This window comes from Prionailurus bengalensis, chromosome X (assembly GCF_016509475.1).
Source record: "Prionailurus bengalensis isolate Pbe53 chromosome X, Fcat_Pben_1.1_paternal_pri, whole genome shotgun sequence".
Lineage (NCBI taxonomy): Eukaryota > Metazoa > Chordata > Mammalia > Carnivora > Felidae > Prionailurus > Prionailurus bengalensis.
Window position 1 is genome coordinate 59,521,808 of NC_057361.1, and position 21,356 is coordinate 59,543,163.

The 21,356-nt window shown below is 36.8% G+C and overlaps 1 protein-coding gene across 3 annotated transcripts in view; it reads right to left on the reverse strand.

The window, feature by feature from the left end:
• HDAC8 (histone deacetylase 8) overlaps positions 1 to 21,356 on the reverse strand; it is a 228,833-nt gene that overhangs the window by 104,951 nt on the left and 102,526 nt on the right. The window contains exon 11 of one of the 3 annotated variants that reach the window (XM_043569861.1): positions 17,907 to 18,409. The exons of the other annotated variants lie outside the window; for them this stretch is intronic. Within the exon in view, the coding sequence (XP_043425796.1) occupies positions 18,350 to 18,409 (60 nt within the window). The 3' untranslated portion in view covers positions 17,907 to 18,349. Of the gene's footprint in view, positions 1 to 17,906; positions 18,410 to 21,356 lie in introns of those variants that run through there. 3 annotated transcript variants of the gene reach the window in all.

The window sequence follows — 21,356 nt, forward strand, 5'->3', positions numbered from 1 at the left end:
TTTGATTTGCTAAGCGTCTGACTCTTGATTTTGGCTCAAGTCATGATCTCATGGGAGACTGAGCCCGGGGTTGGGCTCATGCTGACTGTGTGAAGCCTGCTTGGGGTTCTCTCTCCCTCTGCCCCTCCCCCCACTCACACTCTCTCTCAAAATAAATAAATAAATAAACTTTAAAAAAAAAGCAGAGTCTTCATCTTATTGGGCCCTCACTGTCTATTATACTCCTCTAAAGAGAAACTGTTTTCTTTGCCACCTTGGAAGAAACTTCTTACAGGGATACTCTTCTCCCTTAGAAATTTTTCCTGGTTATATATGTATAAAAAAGTCCTAAAGTTTACAAGGCCAATGTGTAATCTAGCAGGAAATGTAGACATCTTTCACGTCAACAGTAAAAGGACAAGGAGTCTGGTTCCAATTTGTGCAGACATTTTGTTACCTTGGCATGTGCTTACAGTAGAAGCAGGAAAGCAGCAATTAACTAAAGGTGTCTACAATGCAGAGTAGACACCTTTAATTAATTCCTCTGATTTTATTAAACGGTGCAATTTGAAGAGTTACTGGGCATAAAGCAGCTGGAAGAATTCCCAGTGCTTGGGTCTACCCCCTACTATGTTCCTAGGTGGGCCAGGCAGAGATGCTAGCTCCATATCACTGCTAGCAAGCCTCCTTTCAGAAGGTCTGCTTCATGGAGGTGCATGCCAGTAAGAAGTAACTGTGGGATAGTATCCCAGAAAGGGGGAGTCACTGGCTGCAAAGGTTAGGAGACAGCGCAATGCAGCCAAATGTTTTGGATCCATTAAGGCAGCACAGCTGTTGTGTGTGCTGCCAATTCTATTCAGAAGTGGGCAAAATTCAGGTTGGAAATTTACTTCATATAGTGTGCATGTAAGTAGACTGGAGCAAAAGAAGATTAGAATGGGCAATAGGGCTTCATGTAGTAACTAGTTAAGAACTGAAGGGGAAAGCAAGTGAGAAGAGGTTTGCTGCTCCTTGTCCTCTCCTGTTGCTGCAGCAGTTAGCACCCCCTTTGTCCATGTGCAGAGGGGAGGGTTTGGAAGGTCTTTATTCCTGTTGTTTCCATTTTACTAACAGTTGACAGGTCCATCAGTTATAGTAATTAGCTTCTTAGATTGGTTGTGAACATGTTAAGGAAATATTCTTGGTTTATAAGAACTAAGAAAAATTGCATATAGGGATGCCTTGGTGGCTCAGTCAGTTGAGTGTTTGACTCTTGATTTTAGCTCAGGTCATGATCCCAAGGTTGTGGGATCGAGCTCTGCATCAGGCTCTGCACTGAACATGGAGCCTGCTTTAGGATTCTCTCTTTCTCTCTCCCTCTGCCCCTCTCCCCTGCTCATGCTCTCTCTCAAATAAAAAAATGCATATAGAGTGTGATTTCCAGAAATTGACTTCTTTTCTCTTTTTAGATGTAAATTATCTATTTTTATCATTTTTTTTATTCTTCTCATTTTAGAGAAAGGGCTATTTTGTATCTTATCCATGAGTAAATCCCTAATGTGGGCTCCAGATTTTAGCTTCTCTGGAACCTTGAACTCTTGATCACTTCCTTTCCTCTCAGTCACCTTAAATATCTCTCGCTTCCTTACATATTACTTTTAAGTTAACAGACCTGCACAGGTCATTTCCTTGAATAAACAGCTTCTTTTGAACCTCTTGCCCCTTGGAATATGGTCTAGGAAAATAAAAGCAAATGCCTCTGTGCTGCTCCCCCTTTAAAGTGTCATCTGCCAATTTCCTGATACTTTCTTTCAAACAACATTATAACTAAAAATTGAGTTTGTGAACTGCTTTGTAGGGAAGCCTTCCCTCACTCCATCAGGCACTATTAGTCACACCTTCACTGTGTTCCCATAGCACTGTCTTCATACTGTTCGTATTGTACATGGTAACTGGAACTGTAATTTATTGGTTTACATCGTATTGTTATTTACCTCTTTGTATTTATGTCACTTCTGCTAAACCATGAGTCCCTAAAAGGAAGTGAAGTGACCTTTATCTTGATATCCCCAGAAAAGAATGTTTCATAATTGGTGCTCAATAAATGCTGAGTGGGAGAAAAAGGGGCTGACAATTATTAAACTATGTCCATGTGCCAGTTTTTCTGAGATATGTGTCATTATACTTACTTTACACATAAGGAAACTGAAGTTTCCAGATTTCTTTTTTTTTTTTAATTTTTTTTTCAACGTTTATTTATTTTTGGGACAGAGAGAGACAGAGCATGAACGGGGGAGGGGCAGAGAGAGAGGGAGACACAGAATCGGAAACAGGCTCCAGGCTCTGAGCCATCAGCCCAGAGCCCGACGCGGGGCTCGAACTCACGGACCGCGAGATCGTGACCTGGCTGAAGTCGGACGCTTAACCGACTGCGCCACCCAGGCGCCCCTGAAGTTTCCAGATTTCAAGGAGTTTGTCTAAAGGCATGTAGCTATTCAATATTGGACTATAATTCAAATTCCAGTCTGATTGATTATAAAATCTATGCCCTTTCAACCATGCTGCCTGCAAGATCTTATATTTGGAGTCCAAATTCTGGCCCCACCAGTTCTCTTGTGCTTTCACCCCACTCTGTTTTCTTACTTCATGGAGACACCCCAGTGCCCTGATCCCTACTTCCTCCTTGTTTGTCTGATTCCTTTTGGCCTCACATCCAGCCTAGAACATATTATTATACACTTGAATCCTCTTTCAACATCACCTTCAACCTTTGTCTTTTTGCCTCATCTGTCTGGAATAATCACCATTCCAAATCAACCTCTGCTATTTGTCTTCTCTGTTCTATCACCATTAAAGGAAACTATCACTGGATAGACTGGTATCACCAATCCATGGTTTTGAATTTCAGATCCACTTTCCAAGCTTCTTCATTATCCTTTTACCCATCTCTGGTCAGCTCCTTCTCCTATTCTCAATTACTGTTCCAATATTTACCATTTTCCCCAATCCCACTATTGACCTTTCATCCCCTCACTCTTAGACATTTAGGACAATTTCAAGTTTTTCTCTATCATAAAAAAAAGCTGAGGTGAGCATCCTTATACATATTTCTACTTTGCTTCAGAGTTTTTCTTAAACACCAAGCTTCTTGAAAGATTTAGCTGTGCCTATTGCTGTCATTTTCTTTACCTTAGATTTACCACTCAGCCTACTATTGTTTCACCTCTGCCCCTTTACACTGTATTGAAATTCCTCTTATTAAGGTCACAAAAGCTTCTATTTTGCCAAATCTAGTTCATATGTATAAGTCCTTAGCTTATTGGATCTCTCAGTTGCATCTGACACATCTCAGAATTCTCTCCATCTTTTAAACTTTCAACTTTGGTTTGCATGATCCTACTCTGATTTTCTTCCTATAAGTATTAGCTAATGCTTACTATGTGTTTATCAGGCACTATTCTAAGGGTTTTACATGCATTGCATGTATATTTAATCGTTAAACAACTGAGGCTTAGAGAAGTAGCTTGCCCAAAGTCATATAGCTGTTAAGTGGCAGAGCCTGGACGATATAAAATCACACAGACTGGGTCTAGAGTCCATGATTTTAATTTGTGTTATACTGCTTATCCTTAACATACTATTAGTCTTCTTTGTGAGCTCATTTTTGCTGGTCCCTTATACCAAGATTCTTGGTTTAAGGGACCTTAAATTCTCCAAGATTCCCCCAATGGCCCTATGGTCTCCTTACACATTCTCCATGGGTAATCTCATTTACTTTCATAGAGTTTTAACCACATGCTCATAATACTCATATCTATATCCAGTTATGACTTATCCCCTGGACTTCAAACTTGTATCCAACGGCATCATGGTCAAATATACTTGGGTGTTCCATAGGCACCTAGTACTCAATGTAAAAAATGGTTCAGTTATAATCCTCTTCCTCCTCTATTCATTGTACACTAATATCATCTAGTCATTCAAACCAGAAAACATGATGACCTTCTAGATTTCTCCTTCTCCTTTACCTTCAGAATACAATTAATCACCAAGTTGTGCTAATTCTGTCTCCTAAAAATTTCTTAAATATTTCCTTTGCCTCCATCCCTACTTCAAACTCTCTTCACTTGTTTGATGTATTGTAACAGTCTCTAGCCTGGTCTCTCTCAAATTTATCATGATCCATCTCATGAAAACATAGATCTGACCATTCACTGCCATTCCATGACTCAGTACTGTCAACAGGTACATTCTCAGTTCTTTAGCATGACACTTACAACTTTCTGTGGTTAAAAGCACTGGCTCTGGAGTTAAATTGCTTAGTTTGAATCTCAGCTCTGACAGTGTGCAACTTTGAACAAGCTCCTTCTGTTTTAGTTTCCATATTTGCATTATAATTATGAGGATTACATGAAATATCCATGTGAGGTACTTAGAACACTGCCTGGCATATAATAGGTGCTCAATAATTATTAACCCTTGCCAATATTTTGTATCTAGTCTCATCTCCTTCCATTTCCTGCCTTATGGTTTATGTTCTAGTAATATTGCCTTGTTTAAAGTTTATGTTCTATTAATTTTCATTGTTTATAATTCTCTAAAGGATCATGCTATTTAATGGCTGTGTGCCTTCCCTTTGCTGTTTCCTCAATCCCCTATACTTTCACACATTTATATGTCTGGCTAATATTCAGTTCAGTCTTTGGCTTTGACATCATCTTCAGGATACCTTCCATGACTCCCACATTCCTGCCCCAATCAGACTAACTGGCTCTCTTCTGTGACTTTATATACTCTGTGCATGCCTCTAACTTAGCACTCAACGGAGCCAATTGAAGTGGTCTGTTTTGTTTCTGTATATTTTGCTGGGTTGTAAGCTCTTTGTACAAAGGGACATGTCTTCTACTTCCTTGTATCCTCAGAACATAGCATCATACCCAGTATACAATAGTTGCTTAATAAATCTTTGTTGAACTGAATTGCTTCTTTTTTCATTGAATAACTAGGTAGGTACCCACATTTGTGGCTCACCTGACTGGGAAAAGAATGTCTCTCTTTCTCTTTTACCAAGCTGGTCTTTCCCATTTCAATAAATCCCACTACTATCCACCTAAATGTTTGATTCAGAAACCTTGAGATTCTTCCATTCCCTCACTTTCTACATCTAATTCATTAGTGTATTTTGTCAATTCTATCTATAAAATATGTCATTCTTTCTTTTTAAATTTTATTTTAATTCCAGTGTAGTTAACATACAATGTTATATTAGTTTCGGGTATACGGTATAGCAATTCAACAATTCCATATATTACTCAGTGTTCATCAAGGTACATTTAGTCTTAATCCCTTTCACATGTTTCAACTATCCCCCCCATCCACCACACCTCTGGTAACCCTCTGATCTCTGTAGTTAAGAGTCTGTTTTTTGGTTCCTGTCTCTCTTTTTTCCCTTTGTTAATATATTTGGTTTATTTTTTCTTAATGTTTATTTACATGAGAGAGATAGTGGGGGTGGAAAGGGCAGAGAAAGAGGAGAGAGAGAGAGAATTCCAAGCAGGCTCTGCATTGTCAGTGTAGATTCCGATGCAGGACTCAATCTCACGAACTATGAGATCATGACCTGAGCTGAAATCAAGAGTTGGATGCTTAACTGACTAAGCCACCCAGGCGCCAGTTTGTTTTGTTTCTTAAATTCCACATATGGGGGCACCTGTGTGGCTCAGTCGGTTGAGCATCCAACTTCAGCTCAGTTCATGATCTCACCATTCATGAGTCCGAGCCCTGCGTTGGGCTCTCTGCTGACAGCTCAGAGCCTGGAGCCCTCTTCAGATTCTGTGTCTTCCTCTCTCTCTGTCCCTCCCTTGCTCATATTCTGTCTCTCTCTCTCTCTCAAAAATAAATATAAAAACATTAAAAAAAATTTTAAGTTCCACATGAGTGAAATCATATGGTATTTGTCTTTCTCTGACTAGCTTATTTCATTTAGTATTATATAATCCAGATCATCAATGTCATTGAAAATGGCAAGATTTCATCCTTTTTAATGGCTGAATAATATTCCATTTTTTTGCTCATTTTTAATTGGATTAGCGTGTGTGTGTGTGTGTGTGTGTGTGTGTGTGTGTTGAGTTATAAAAGCTCATTATATATTTTGGATACTAACCCTTTATTGGATAGGTCATTTGCAAATATCTTCTCCCATTCTGTAGGCTGTCTTTTAGTTTTGTTGGTTGTTTCCTGTGCTGTGCAAAAGCTTTTTATTTTGATGTAGTCCCAATGGTTTATTTTTGCTTTTATTTACCTTGCCTCAGGAGACATATCTAGAAGGATATTGTTATTGCCAATATCAGAGAAATTACGCCTGTGCTCTCTTCTAGGATTTTTATGGTTTCAGGTCTCACATTCAGATCCTTAATCCATTTTGAGTTTGTTTTTGAGTACGGGGTAAGAAAGTGGTCCAGTTTCATTCTTTTGCATGTAGCTTTCCAGTTTTCCCAGCACCATTTGTTGAAGAGACTGTCTTTTTCCCATTGCATGTTCTTGCTTGTTCTAAAGATTAATTGGCCATATAATCGTGGGTTTATTTCTGAGCTTTCTATTTTGTTCCATTGACCTGTGTGTCTATTTTTGTGCCAGTACCACATTGTTTTGATTACTACAATTTTGTAATCTAATTTGACGTCTAGAATTGTGATAGCTCCCGTTTTATTTTTTCTTTTTCAAGACTCTTTTGGCTATTCGGGGTCTTTTGTGCTTCCATACAAATTTATGATTGTTTGTTTTAGCTCTGTGAAAAAATGCTGTTGGTATTTTGATAGGGATCACATTAAATTTGTAGATTGCTTTGGGTAGTATAGATATTTTAACATTATGTGTTCTTCCAACCTATGTGTATGAAATGTCTTTCCATTTCTTTGTGTCATCTGCAATGTCTTTCATCAATGTTTAGTTTTCAGAGTATAGGTCTTCACCTCTTTGGTTAAGTTTATTACTAGATATTTTATTATTTTTGGTGCAATTGTAAATGTGATTGTTTTCTTAATTTATCTTTCTGCTCCTTCATTATTAGTGTAAGGAAATGAAACCAATTTCTGTACATTGATTTTGTATCTTGTGACCTAACTGAATTCATTTATCAGTTCTAGTAGTTTTTTGGTGGAATCTTTACTGTTTTCTAAAATATGTCATTCTATCATTTCCACTGCACCACTATCATCTCTCAACTGTCATCAACCTTAGGGGTGCCTCGGTGGCTCATTCGGTTGGGTGTCCGACTTTGGTTCAGGTCATGACCTCACAGTTGGTGAGTTTGAGCTCTGCATTGGGCTCTGTGCTGACAGCTCAGAGCCTGGAGCCTGCTTCGGATTCTGTCTCTCTCTCTCTCACTGCCCCTCCCATGCTCCCGCTCTGTCTCTCCCTCAAGAAAATAAAATAAACATTAAAAAAATTTTTTTTAAATTCAACTGATGAACCTCCATTCTGCCATACTTCCATTATTGCCACCTCCCCACTCCACACAACAGTTAGAGTAGTTTTAAAACATATATCAAATCACAGTACCCCTCCTGGTTAAAAGCCTTCAGTAGCTTCCCACTCTATTAAGAATGAGTACCAACTTCTTGCCATGGCCTACAGGGCCCTGTAGAGTCTGGTCCCTGCCTATTCCATCTTATAACCCTAATCCTTTAGTGACTAGCATTAGTTATAGTGACTTCTTTCAGTACCCAGAACACACCAAACTCTTTCTTACCTCATGGTCTTTGCATATGGCTGCCTATTCTGCCTCAGACACTAGCCCTCTAGTTGTTTTATTTTTAACCTGGCTGGCTTTTTCTCATCCTTTAAGTTTAGCCTTAAATGTCACATCTTCAGAGAGGCCTCTGCTAGTGTGTACATCCATTTTTCTCTATCTCTGCACTCTTTGTGCTTCCATCATGGTACTTATCACAATTTATAATGATTTTCACTTATGTTTTACTTGTTTTGTGGTTTGTTTTCCTCACTGGATTGCACATTCCATGATGCAGGGACCACAGCTACACTGCTCACCACTATAGCCTCAGCACCTGGCACAATGTCTGGCAATTGTTAGCATTCAGTAAATATTCCCTGAATGACTTAATGACTTGATAAGTCAATCATTCAATTACTAAAGCAGGGGGGGCATATAAACTTTCTTATATGGTTGGTCTCTTAGGTAAGAGAAACTGTAACTTTAGCTAGACACGTAATTGTTGAGATGAATCACCTTGCCCAATACAGTTGAGAAGTATTGTAGGAGAGCTTAATCAAGCAAGAAAAAGATAAACTTTTAAAAGTCTGGTTCTTAGTCCCTTTATGCTTGTGAGTGACTCAGGAACGACAAATATAATTACTACAAACCAGTGGCTTTCGATAAGGGAAGATTTTGCCTCACCCTCAGGGGACATTCAGCAATGTCTGGGTACATTCTTGGTTGTCAAACTGTGCAGGGAGTGTGCTACTGGCATCTAGTGAGTAGAGGGAAGGAATGCTGCTCAGCATCCTGTGAATGCACAGGATTCCCAGTCTCCCCATAACAATTAATTATATACCACAAGAAAAGTCAATAATGCCAATACTAAAACAAAAACAAAAGAGAAATAGGACTATCATCTAACTTTGTGAAACATAATACAATGGCCAAATGTAGGTGTTAGTGTTCTATAGGATTTGTAAAACTTAATAATTGAAGCCATTGATAAGCTCTTTTTTTCTAAGATTTATTTCTGTTCTTTAGAACATATTTTTGTTTTTTTGTTTATTTCAAAGAATCTATCCATTGATGGACTTTAGGAAATTGCTGAATGTTCTAAACTTGTATCTAAAATTGTGTAATTGTAAGCATTTATCTAGAAGGAGGGAGCATCAGGGGTCCATTACCACCCAAAAGATTAAAAAGCCACTGGTATGGAGAGACCTCTGTGTTGTGTGGATTATATTTTAAAAAGTCATGTTTTGCAGAATATATGTTCTGCAAAATGCTTAAAAGGGCTTAAAAATATGGGTGCCCTTTAGGGCTACCTTAGGAGGCAGGCAAGTGTGGTGGAAGTTCAGTTTGGTTTCTTTCTAGTAGTAGGGATAATACAGGTTTCACTGGGCTGTTTGGAGACCATGTGAGGTAATTTATATAAGCCCTAGTAAAGTGTTAGGCACAGAGCAGATGCTCAAAAACTGTTATTTTTCTTCCCTCTCAGAAGGGAATTGTGAGGATTAAATAAAGTAATTCTTTGAAAACTAAATGAAATAATGCATGTAGCTTGTTGTCTGGTAAGTAGTACATGTTTAATAAATTGTTACTTTCCTCCCATGTTTTCTTTATGCCCAAATCCTGGGTGTTATCATTGAAAGTAGAGAAAAAGTATAAGCCCAGAAATATGAAAATTTTGAGAGTCAGTCTTGGCTCTGCTATTTTACTAGCTGATCCTGGTCAAGTTATTTTCTGAGTCTTACTTTTCTCATTGGTAAGTGAGAGAATAATGTATACCTCTCAGAATTGCTAAGAGACATAAATAAGATAATATGTATAAAGGATATAACATGGATATGCTTACATGGGATATAATTGGTGCTTAATAAGTGTTAAGTTCTTTTCTCATTCAAACAGTTTTTAAATCCTACCTCTGTCAAGCCTTTCTGCAATAGGAGGATCATTTGCTGAATGTCTGGTACAATGACCTTATCTAAATATAAAACTCAAATGTAAAATTTCTAGCACTCATCTAATTATACTCATACTTGTTCATATAAAATGATAATATTTCATTTTGATATGTTTTCAGCATTTTTCTTCCCTGAGCTCTCTGTGTCAGCAAGGGCTATTAGGTTAAATCTGCATAGCATCCAATACAGCAGCACCATGTACATTTTTAAAAAATGTGTTAGGCACTTATTAGGGATTATATTCTCAGTATTGAAGGACTAAGAAGAAACAGGTCCTTGGCTGTGGGTTTTACCAATGTTTCTGACATTAACAATAATAATGCCTAAAATTTAATTTAAATTAGTATTATTTGTTTACTACATATTAGTAATATATTTAAATATATTACTTATATGTTCCAGTCACTGTACTAAGCATTTTGTGTAGACAAATACATTTAATCTTCACAATTATCCCTATTTTATAGGTGATGGACCTAGGGACAGACTGGTAAAATAATTTTCTCAACTTGTCTAATATATATTGGTACTATGATCATTCCCTGGAGCTGGTCTATGAAAACAGGTCTCTCTGATAAATATATTCATTTAATTTTTATATTTTAATTTCAACAATTTATTTACATTTTAAAGTAAGTTATACATACATGGTAAAAACTTGAAGAGTTATACAATGAAAAGTAAATCCTGACTTCTGGATTCTGGTAATGATAGAATAGCTTACATCAGAATAACCATCATGATAAACTGAAGGTATTAGAGAGCACCCCCCAAACAGGCAGAAACTAGAGGGAATTCAACCCTTGAAAGAAAGGAACTACACTGGGTTGGAGTCACAGTTTTTATATTTTATGTGATGTGTGGTAGAGCTCAGGCAGTTAGCTACAGGGTTATTAGCCTGAGAATTCAGAGCACAGAGTTCAGGGTTGCCAGAGTTTCATAAAACAAGACCCCAAATCTCCAGGTTCAAATAAAAACCCACTCATCATACAAAGAATCAGGAAAATCTCAACTTGAATGAGAAAAGACAATCAACAGATGTTAACACCAAAATGACATATATGTTAGAATTATCAACAAGGATTTTAAGGCAGCCATTATAAAATGTTTCAAGAAGCAATTACAGGCATGCTAGAAACACAATAAAAAATAGAAAGTATCAACCATGAAATAGAAAACATGAAGAATGGAAATTTTAGAACTGAAATATACAATAATCAAAATAAAAAAACTTACTGGATGGGCTTAACAAAAATATGGAGATAACAAAGAAAAGCATCAGTGAATATGAAAACAGAGCAATAGATCACCCAGTCTAAACAACATAGAGAAAACAGAGTAAAAAAACAATAAACAGAGACTTAGGGTCCTGTAGGACAAGAACAAAATGTCAAACATTTGTGTCATCAGAATATCAAAAGAAGATAAAGATGACATTTAAAAAATATTCAAAGAAATAATGGCTAAAACTTCCCCAAATTTGGTGAAAGAATAATCCTACATAATCAAGAGGCTCAATGAAACCTAAACAGAATAACACACCCCCAAATCCATTCCTCCAAGACATATCATAATTAAGTATCTGAAACATAAGGAGAAAAAACAAAAATAAAAACTGTGAAAGCAGGTAGAGAGAAATAAGGCATCACTTTACATTCTCACCTCTATGGAAATAATGATTCAAATGAAAATGAATTTCTCATCAGAAACCACAGAGGCCAGAAGGAAAAGGCACATTTTTAAGTGCTGAAAAAAACCCCTTATATCCCAAAATTATAGCCAGTGAACATATCATTAAGTAGTGAAAGAGAAATCAAGCCATTCTCAGATGAAGGAAAACAAAGAGAATTTGTCTTCATCAACTCTACCCTAAAAGAATGGCCAAAGGAAATTCTGCAAACAGAAAGGAAATGAAAAAACAATAAATCTTAAAGCATTAAGAAGGAAGAAAGTACAACAGAAATGATAAAAATATGGCTAAATACAGCACATTTTCCATCTCCACCTAAATTTTGAAAATTATGTTTGATGGTTGAAACAAAAACTATAACAATTTCTGTTGTGGTTTTCAATGTATATAGGGTAAAATTTTAAAATATTATATTAGAGAGGAAGGTAAAGGGACATAAAGTCAGGTAAGTTTGCTATAGTTTACTCAAAGTGGCAAAATGTTGATATGTGTATGTGTGTGTGTGTGTGTGTGTGTGTGTGTGTGTGTATATATATATATATATATATATATATACACACACACACATATATGTACCTATATACAAAAAATATATATTTTAATACCTAAAGCAACTACTAGAAAATCTATACAAAGTGATATATTCAAAAACACCATAGATAAATTAAAATGGAATTTAAAAAAGAATGTCCAAGTAATCCAGAGGAAGGCAGGAGGGAAAAACAGAATAAACAAAAAATAAATGATAAAATGGCATACTTAAGTCTTAATATATCAATAACTACATGAAAGGCAAATGATCTAAACACACCAATTAAAAAAGATTGATAGAATGGGTAAAGAAAAAACATGACTCAATTATATTTTGTCTATAAGAAAGTCACTTCAACTATAATGATATAGAGAAATTGAAATAAAAATGATAGAAAAAGATGTAATATGTAAATGGTAATAAAAAAGCATGAGTGGCAGTTTCATAAAAATGAAAACCTATACCTATAATATGATCCAGCAACTGCATTCCTGGTATTGATCCCAGACACATGAAAACTTACATCCACAAAAATTGTACACAAATGTTTAATTTTAATAGTCCCAAATTGGAAACAACCCAAATGTTCTTAAGTGGATAAATGGTTAAACAAACTATGGTACTTCTATACTGTAGAATACTATTCAGCAATAAAAAGGTTTAACTGACTGAGCCACCCAGGCACCCCTTACAGCAATAAAAAGGAATAAAGTATTGAGGCATTGGACAACTTGGACAGCTATCAAGGGAATTATCCTGAGTATAAAAAAGCCAATCTCAAAAGGTTACATATTGCATGATTCCATTTATACCACATACTCTAAATGAAAAAAAATATATAGACATGAAGAACAGAGTAGTGGCTTCCATAGATTAGGGAGTTAAGGGAAGGGAAGGCAGCTATGGTTATAAAAGAGTAGCACAAGGGAGGTCTTTGTGGTAATGGAACAGTTCTGTATCCTGACTGTGGTAGTGGTTACAACAATTTATACATGTGATAAAATTTCATAGAACTAAATATACACACACATACACACAAAAATTAGTGTGTGTAAAATAGATGAAATCTGAATAAGGCCTGTGGATTATACCAATGTCAATTTCCTGGTTTTGATATTTTACTATACTTATATAAGAGAAGATATTACTATTGGGGGAAACTGAATGAAGGGTACATGAGACTTCTTTGTACTATCTTTACAATTGTGGATCTAAAACTATTTCAGAATGAAGAAGTTTAAAAAATAATTGGATGGAATGGGATAAAAGATTAATTTGAATGGCTAATAGCAGACTAAATACTAAAGAAGAAAGGATTAGTAAACTTGAAGATAGATCAGTGGAAATTAAACAAATTGAAGCATAGAGGAAAAAATATTGGAAAAAAAAGACAAGCACTTCAGTGACTTACAGGACAGTATCAATCAATCTTTTTTTTAAGTTTATTTATTTTGAGAGATAGAAAGCAAGGAAGGGACAGAGAGAGAGAGAGAGAGAGAGAGAGAGAGAGAGAGAATCCTAAGTAGGCTCCGCACTGACAGTGCAGAGCCTGATGTTGGGCTCAGACCCATGACCTGAGCCAAAACCAAGAGTTGGTTGCCCAACTGACTGAGCCACCCAGGTGCACCTGGTATCAATCAATCTAATACATGTTAACAGGAGTTCCAGAAAGATAGGAGAGATGGAAATAGGGCAAAAAATGAGTCAAGAAATACCAGCCAAGAATTTTCCAAATTACATCCCAAACTGGAACCCACAGACCAAGGAACTCAGGAAATCCCAAGTAGGATAAACACAAAAAAGTACACTGGGGCACATCATGGTCAATGGTCTGAAAAGCAAAGATAAATATATAAATGCAGCCAGAGAAAAAGACATAGTATACCCAGGGAAACAATGATAAAAACAAGACTGACTTTCCATTAAAAAAAAAATGGAGCCAGAAAAATAAATGTCCATCTAGAATTTTATATCCAGCAAAAATATTTTTCAAAAATGAAGGCAGAAAAAAATTGGAAGCAGATAAGTAAAAGGGTTCTGCATCTGGGTATGAGGGGAAAGAGGATATGAAATTATTTTCTCTTTAGAAACAACTAGAATATTTACCAAATATAGGAAAATTTTTTAAAGACACTGGACAATATGCAGCACAATATAGTAATCTGAGAGAAAAGGAATACAAATAAGGTGATCCCTATGATTACCTCAGTTTTCTGCCAGGAGGTAATCCCTGGACTGTGATGCAGTGGTGGGGGATCCCAACAGAGTCTAACAATCTCTGAGGAGATCAGTCAGAGATTGGAATTCCTAAAGGTGGTTAGAAATTGTGGTGGTGGAGGTAAGCCATAAAAAGCGTACTAGAGGGGCACCTGGGTGGCTCAGTCAGTTAAGCATCTGCCTTCGGCTCAGGTCATAATCTCACAGCTCATGAGTTTCAGCCCCGTATCAGTCTTTGTGCTGATAGCTTAGAGCCTGGAGCCTGCTTCAGATTCTATGTCTCCCTCTCTCTGCCCCTCTCCTGCTCACGTGCTATCTCTCTCTCTCTCTCTCTCTCTTTCTGTCTCTCAGAAGTAAGAACATTAAAAAAATTAAAAACAAGTGTACTAGAAATATGCATAGAGGTCCCCTTGAGTCTTTTGATGAATACAAATCTGAATATGGATAGAGTAAAACCTCACAAAGAATCTAGAAAAAATTTCCAGGGAAGTAATTACTAAGAAGTTGTAAGAGAAACACTCCCTAAAGTTCACATAAGGTCAAAGTGGAGAGACCTCAATGAATAAAGGGGGGCATCAGTAGGGACTTGAGAGAAGCAGTTCCTTCAAAATGGGCTAAATTAGCTCTAGTGTAAAGGTTACTCAAGGTCTACTCTAAGTGAGCTTTTAAAAACAAACCTCAGTGGCACAAAAACAGACACATAGACCAATGGAATAGAATAGAAACTCCAGAACTAGACCCACAAACGTATGGCCAACTCATCTTTGACAAAGCAGGAAAGAACATCCAATGGAAAAAAGACAGCCTCTTTAACAAATGGTGCTGGGAGAACTGGACAGCAACATGCAGAAGGTTGAAACTAGACCACTTTCTCACACCATTCACAAACATAAACTCAAAATGGATAAAGGACCTAAATGTGAGACAGGAAACCATCAAAACCTTAGAGGAGAAAGCAGGAAAAGACCTCTCTGACCTCAGCCGTAGCAATCTCTTACTCGACACATCCCCAAAGGCAAGGGAATTTAAAGCAAAAGTGAATTACTGGGACCTTATGAAGATAAAAAGCTTCTGCACAGCAAAGGAAACAACCAACAAAACTAAAAGGCAACCAACAGAATGGGAAAAGATATTCGCAAATGACATATCGGACAAAGGGCTAGTATCCAAAATTTATAAAGAGCTCACCAAACTCCACACCCGAAAAACAAATAACCCAGTGAAGAAATGGGCAGAAAACATGAATAGACACTTCTCTAAAGAAGACATCCGGATGGCCAACAGGCACATGAAAAGATGTTCAGCGTCGCTCCTTATCAGGGAAATACAAATCAAAACCACACTCAGGTATCACCTCACGCCAGTCAGAGTGGCCAAAATGAACAAATCAGGAGACTATAGATGCTGGAGAGGATGTGGAGAAACGGGAACCCTCTTGCACTGTTGGTGGGAATGCAAATTGGTGCAGCCGCTCTGGAAAGCAGTGTGGAGGTTCCTCAGAAAATTAAAAATAGACCTACCCTATGACCCAGCAATAGCACTGCTAGGAATTTATCCAAGGGATACAGGAGTACTGATGCATAGGGCCACTTGTACCCCAATGTTCATAGCAGCACTCTCAACAATAGCCAAATTATGGAAAGAGCCTCAATGTCCATCAACTGATGAATGGATAAAGAAATTGTGGTTTACATACACAATGGAGTACTACGTGGCAATGAGAAAAAATGAAATATGGCCTTTTGTAGCAACGTGGATGGAACTGGAGAGTGTGATGCTAAGTGAAATAAGCCATACAGAGAAAGACAGATACCATATGGTTTCACTCTTATGTGGATCCTGAGAAACTTAACAGGAACCCATGGGGGAGGGGAAGGAAAAAAAAAAAAAGAGGTTAGAGTGCGAGAGAGCCAAAGCATAAGAGACTGTTAAAAACTGAGAACAAACTGAGGGTTGATGGGGGGTGGGAGGGAGGAGAGGGTGGGTGATGGGTATTGAGGAGGGCACCTTTTGGGATGAGCACTGGGTGTTGTATGGAAACCAATTTGTCAATAAATTACATATTTAAAAAAAATAAAAAAAATAAAAACAAACCTCAAAAGGATCAAATTGATCCACAATAACTTGTCTATCAAAAAAAGTACAATCCTCTAAATAAATACAAAAGAAAAATCCAGCACTCAACAATGTAAAATTCACAATGTTGGACATACAATTTAAAATTTTAAACATACAAGAAAGCAGGAAAATACAATCTATATCCTGGAGAAAAATTAGTCAACAGGAAGAAACTCAGAAATTACAGAGATAAGGGAATTAGTAGACAAGGACCTTAAAACAGCTATTTATAAATATGCTCCATATGTTCAAGGATGTAAAGAAAATATGAACACAGTGAAGAGAGAAATGGACAATTTTTTTCCTGGTCATATATTTTTTAAAGATTTTATTACTTGGAAGGTTTTTTATTTGTAATAGAAGTTCTAGAAATGAAAAATACAATATTTGAAAAGAAAATTCACTGGATGGGATTAATAGCAATTATATACTGCAGAAGAAAAGATCAATAAACTTGAAGGCAAAGCAAGAGAAACTCTTCAATATGAATCACAGAAATAAAAGACAAAAAAGGGGTCTCTTGTGGTGCCTCGGTGGGTCAGTTGGTTAAGTGTCCGACTTTGGTTCAGGACATGATCTCATGATTCATGAGTTTGAGACCTGCATCAGGCTGGTGCTGACAGTGCAGAGTCGGCTTAGGATTCTGTCTCCCCCTCTTTGTGCCCCTCCTCCACTCATGTTCTCTCGCTCTCTCTCACAGAAATAAAAAAAAAGGGGGGGGCCTTAGTGACCTGTGGGACAATACAACAGGTCTAACATAGGTCTAACTGGAGTCTCAGTAGTAGAGGAGAAAAAGAAAGGACAGAAAAGAAATAATGGCTGAAATATTTCCAAATTTGATAAAAGCTACAAACCCTCAGATCCCAGAAGCTTTGGGTTCCAAAGAGGATAAACACACACACACGCACAGAAACCACACCAGGGCAAACTATAACCAAGATGCTGAAAACTAGTCACAAAGAGAAATGGTAAAAGCAGCCAGAGGGAAAAAATGCAGGTATTATACAAAGGAACAAAGAGAAGAATGATTACAGATTTCTCATGAGGAAATATGCGAAGTTCTGAAAGAAACAATTAACAACCTAGAACTTTATATCTTAAAATAGAGAAATATCTTTAAAAATGTCTTTAAAAATTAAGACAAACTAGACTTTTCAAACAAATCTGAGAAAATCTGTTGCAAACAGACCTACATTTTAATACAAAATTAGCTGAAGTTCTTAGAGAAAATGTAACTTTTACCAGATGGAAACCTGGATCTACACAAAGGATTGAAAAATGCTGAAAAGGATAAATATATGGGTAAATGTAAAAAAATTTTCGAGGTGCCTCGGTGGTTAAGAGTCCAACTCTTGGGGCGCGTGGGTGGCGCAGTCGGTTAAGCGTCCGACTTCAGCCAGGTCACGATCTTGCGGCCTGTGAGTTGGAGCCCCGCGTCGGGCTCTGGGCTGATGGCTCAGAGCCTGGAGCCTGTTTCTGACTCTGTGTCTCCCTCTCTCTCTGCCCCTCCCCCGTTCATGCTCTGTCTCTCTCTGTCCCAAAAAAATAAATAAACGTTGAAAAAAAAATTAAAAAAAAAAAAAGAGTCCAACTCTTGATTTTGGCTCAGGTCATGATCTCATGGTTTGTGGGATTGAGCCCTGCATCGATCTGTGCTGTCAGCACAGAGCCTACTTTGGATTCTATTTCTCTCTCTCTCTGTGCCTCTCTTCTCCTGTCCTCTCTCTCTCTCTAAATGAATGAATGAATGAATGAATAAATAAATAAATTTTTCTTACTTATCTTTTAATTTCTTTAAATGATAATTTAGGGCCGCATTGGGAGCAGCATGTCCAGTGGTGGCTGCATATGTGCTGACTGCAAAGGAGTGCCACTAAAGCCCATGGAGGAATGAGGGAGGCTGTCAGCCTGGTGGCAGAGTAGTAAGTGGAGCAACACAGTCCAGTCAAAAGGTGGCACAGCTCAGGTCGGGGCACTGGGTGTATGATCCAAAGCTGCTCATATCTGGGGCATTCTAGTCTGAGCACTGTGTCCTGTGGCTGGTATGAGTAGCTATCTAGCCTCCCTGCAACCCCTGATGGGGCCCATACAACAGGTTCCCCTACTTTGAGACTTCTTGCCTGGTCAGGCTCTTGATCTTCTCTTCCATCCCTTCATTTGTTTTTCAGCTCTTTGCTCTGAAGTGCTGGCACCATGACCAGTTCCTGTACTCCCTAAACACAAGAGGGACATGGAAAAAGTATCCTTAGCTACACCTTCTATAATCTCTATAACTTTTTGTATTGTTTAGTAAATCATTATTTTGAAATCCCAGAATTTTGCTTCCACTTAGATAGAAACATAAGAATATGGATTGTTGGCTTAATAAAATGAGATTAGAAGGCTTGCTGTCTCAAACCAGAGCTGTAACATCTATGTTTAAAGAAGCTGAAAAAGATGAAACTGAAGTATCAGGGAGGGCTTTGACTCATGGTAGGAAGACATTGACTTCAAAGACATGGTTAAATTGTAAGCAAAGAATGAAATTATGATTAAAATTACCTTTATATATGTAATTAATTTACCTTATAGTGTCTTATGCATGGAACATTTTCACATAATTTCAGAATAATTTGCTACTTAAGTTGTGGCATCATTTTTAGATCATTTATTCATAAAGGGAAAGAAATGGGATATTTTAAGTGTAGACATGATGAGCTTATTAAAAATCAAAAGTTGTTAAGAGTTTTTCAAACTAGAATAAGTCACTGAAGCATCTTATGCACAAGCCATCAGACTACATAGACTGGGGCAATGCACATAATAGTTTAGAGATCAATAAAGCTTTGAATAGTTGACATTTCTCAATGCCTACTGAATGAAAAGTTAGTAAAGTAACCATAGTAATGCCTCTTTTCAATGGCACAGTAACTTGTTTATTTAAACATTTAGCTCTAAACATGAAGACTTAATCATTATCTTATTTGCATAATTATACTTCACTTTACAGACAAGTTTACAAATGTGGCTGGACTTGTTTGGCTTGCAGTCATGTGGTATCAGCAGTGACTAGTCTTTGAAGAAGTCTTTTTCTTTGTGCATGGTTGACAACAAACACAAGTGGTACTGAAATATTAAAGTGCTGAACAACTTGTTTGAATCTCATGGTTTCTCCTGGAGCAACTTTGTTTATATTTGCATGGAGGTACAAAAGCAATAGTAGGTAAAACTGCAGCTACCATGATATAAATTAAGGCAGTAGAACCAAAGTATACCAATAGTTACTGTATTCTTTATACTGCCATGTAATCACATTAAAAAAATCAATTTCAGTTAAGAATGACCTTGGTGAAGCACTAAAAATTATTAAATCTTGATCCTGGATTTAATATTCTGTGTCACAAAATAGGAGGTACAAAAAAGGTGCTTCTGTTATAAACTACACTATTGTGGTTGTATTGAGAATAACATATCTGTAATTAAGTCATGGCTTAACTAGCCACTTTTCATGGAATACCATTTTTACTTGGGAGAAAAACTGATAGAAAAACCATCATTAAATACTTGGGTATTTGGCAGATACTTCTCAAAAATGAAGTGAGCCTTTAGGATAAACAATGGACATAATTTTTTGCCAATAATGGTATTTACATTTTTGAGTGAAAATTAAAATTTTGGAAAACTACATTTTGCCATTGTAAGCTTAACAGCTTCGCCAAACTTAAGCTTTGTTTCAATGAGATTAGTGCTGATATTAATGTAATTTTTGACAGTGCAAAAAATGTTTCAGCATTTGAAATATTCACATAATTTAGTGAACCAATATTTTCCAAATAGTCGATATGTACAAGATGGGCCAAATACCTATTCAAAGTACAAGATGACAAGTGAATTTTAATGTAACAGTATATAAAAATTCACTGATACAGTTTCAGATTCCACGCAGCATTAACCTTTAAGAAACTACCATTTGTAGACTTTTTGTGTAGTAGCAAAGAATACCCACAATTATCTGTAAAGGTTATTGAAATACTCTTCCCTTTTCCAACTACATATCTATGTGAAGGTGGATTTTCTTCATATACTTTAAGAAAAACAACATAACACATTGTAGAAGCTGGTATGAGAGATAACCTGTCATTTATTAAGCCAGACATTATAGAGATATGCAAAAATATATAGCAATGACATTCTTTTCATGAAATATTTCTGACTTGGAAAGTAGAGTTATTTTTAATTTTTTTTAACGTTTATTTATTTTTGAGATAGAGAGAGACAGAGCATGAATGGGGGAGGGTCAGAGAGAGGGAGACACAGAATCCGAAACAGGCTCCAGGCTCTGAGCTGTCAGCACAGAGCCTGATGCGTGGCCCGAACTCACTGACCGCGAGATCATGACCTGAGCCAAAGTCGGCCGCCTGACCGACTGAGCCACCCAGGCACCCCACAAAGTAGAGTTGTTTTTAAAAAATCATAACATGTTATCTGTGCTAATGTATACTGGGTTTATTTTTCTTATTTTAAATAATAAATGTTTAAAATTCTTTTTAAATATATTGACTGTTTAAAGCAAGACAATAACAATGTATCGTGGGTTTATAACACCTGCAAATGTAAAATATATGACTACAATAGCACAAGGGAAGGAAAAGAGAAAAATGGAAGAACATTGTAATAAGGGTGCTATATTATACATTAAATAGTGTAATACTATTTGAAGGTAGAATATGATAAGTTAGAAATGTATACTGTAAACCCCTGAGCAACCATGAAAAATCAAAACAAACAGTTATAGATAATAGACAAATAATGGACACGAATGGAACCTTAAAAATACTCATTTAATTGAAAAAGGCAAGAAAATAGAAACAGGGAATAGATGGGAAAATAGAAAACAAATAGGAAGATGGACTTAAATATAAACATATAAATAATTTATGCAAACATAAGTGGTGTAGGCACTCTAGCCAAAAGGCAGAGACTGTCAGACTAGACTGGATAAAAAATCATGACCCAACTATACGTGGTCTATGAGAAATTCAATTTATTTTTTTTTTAATTTTTTTTAACGTTTATTTATTTTTGAGACAGAGAGAGACAGAGCATGAACAGGGGAGGGTCAGAGAGAGAGGGAGACACAGAATTTGAAACAGGCTCCAGGCTCTGAGCGGTCAGCACAGA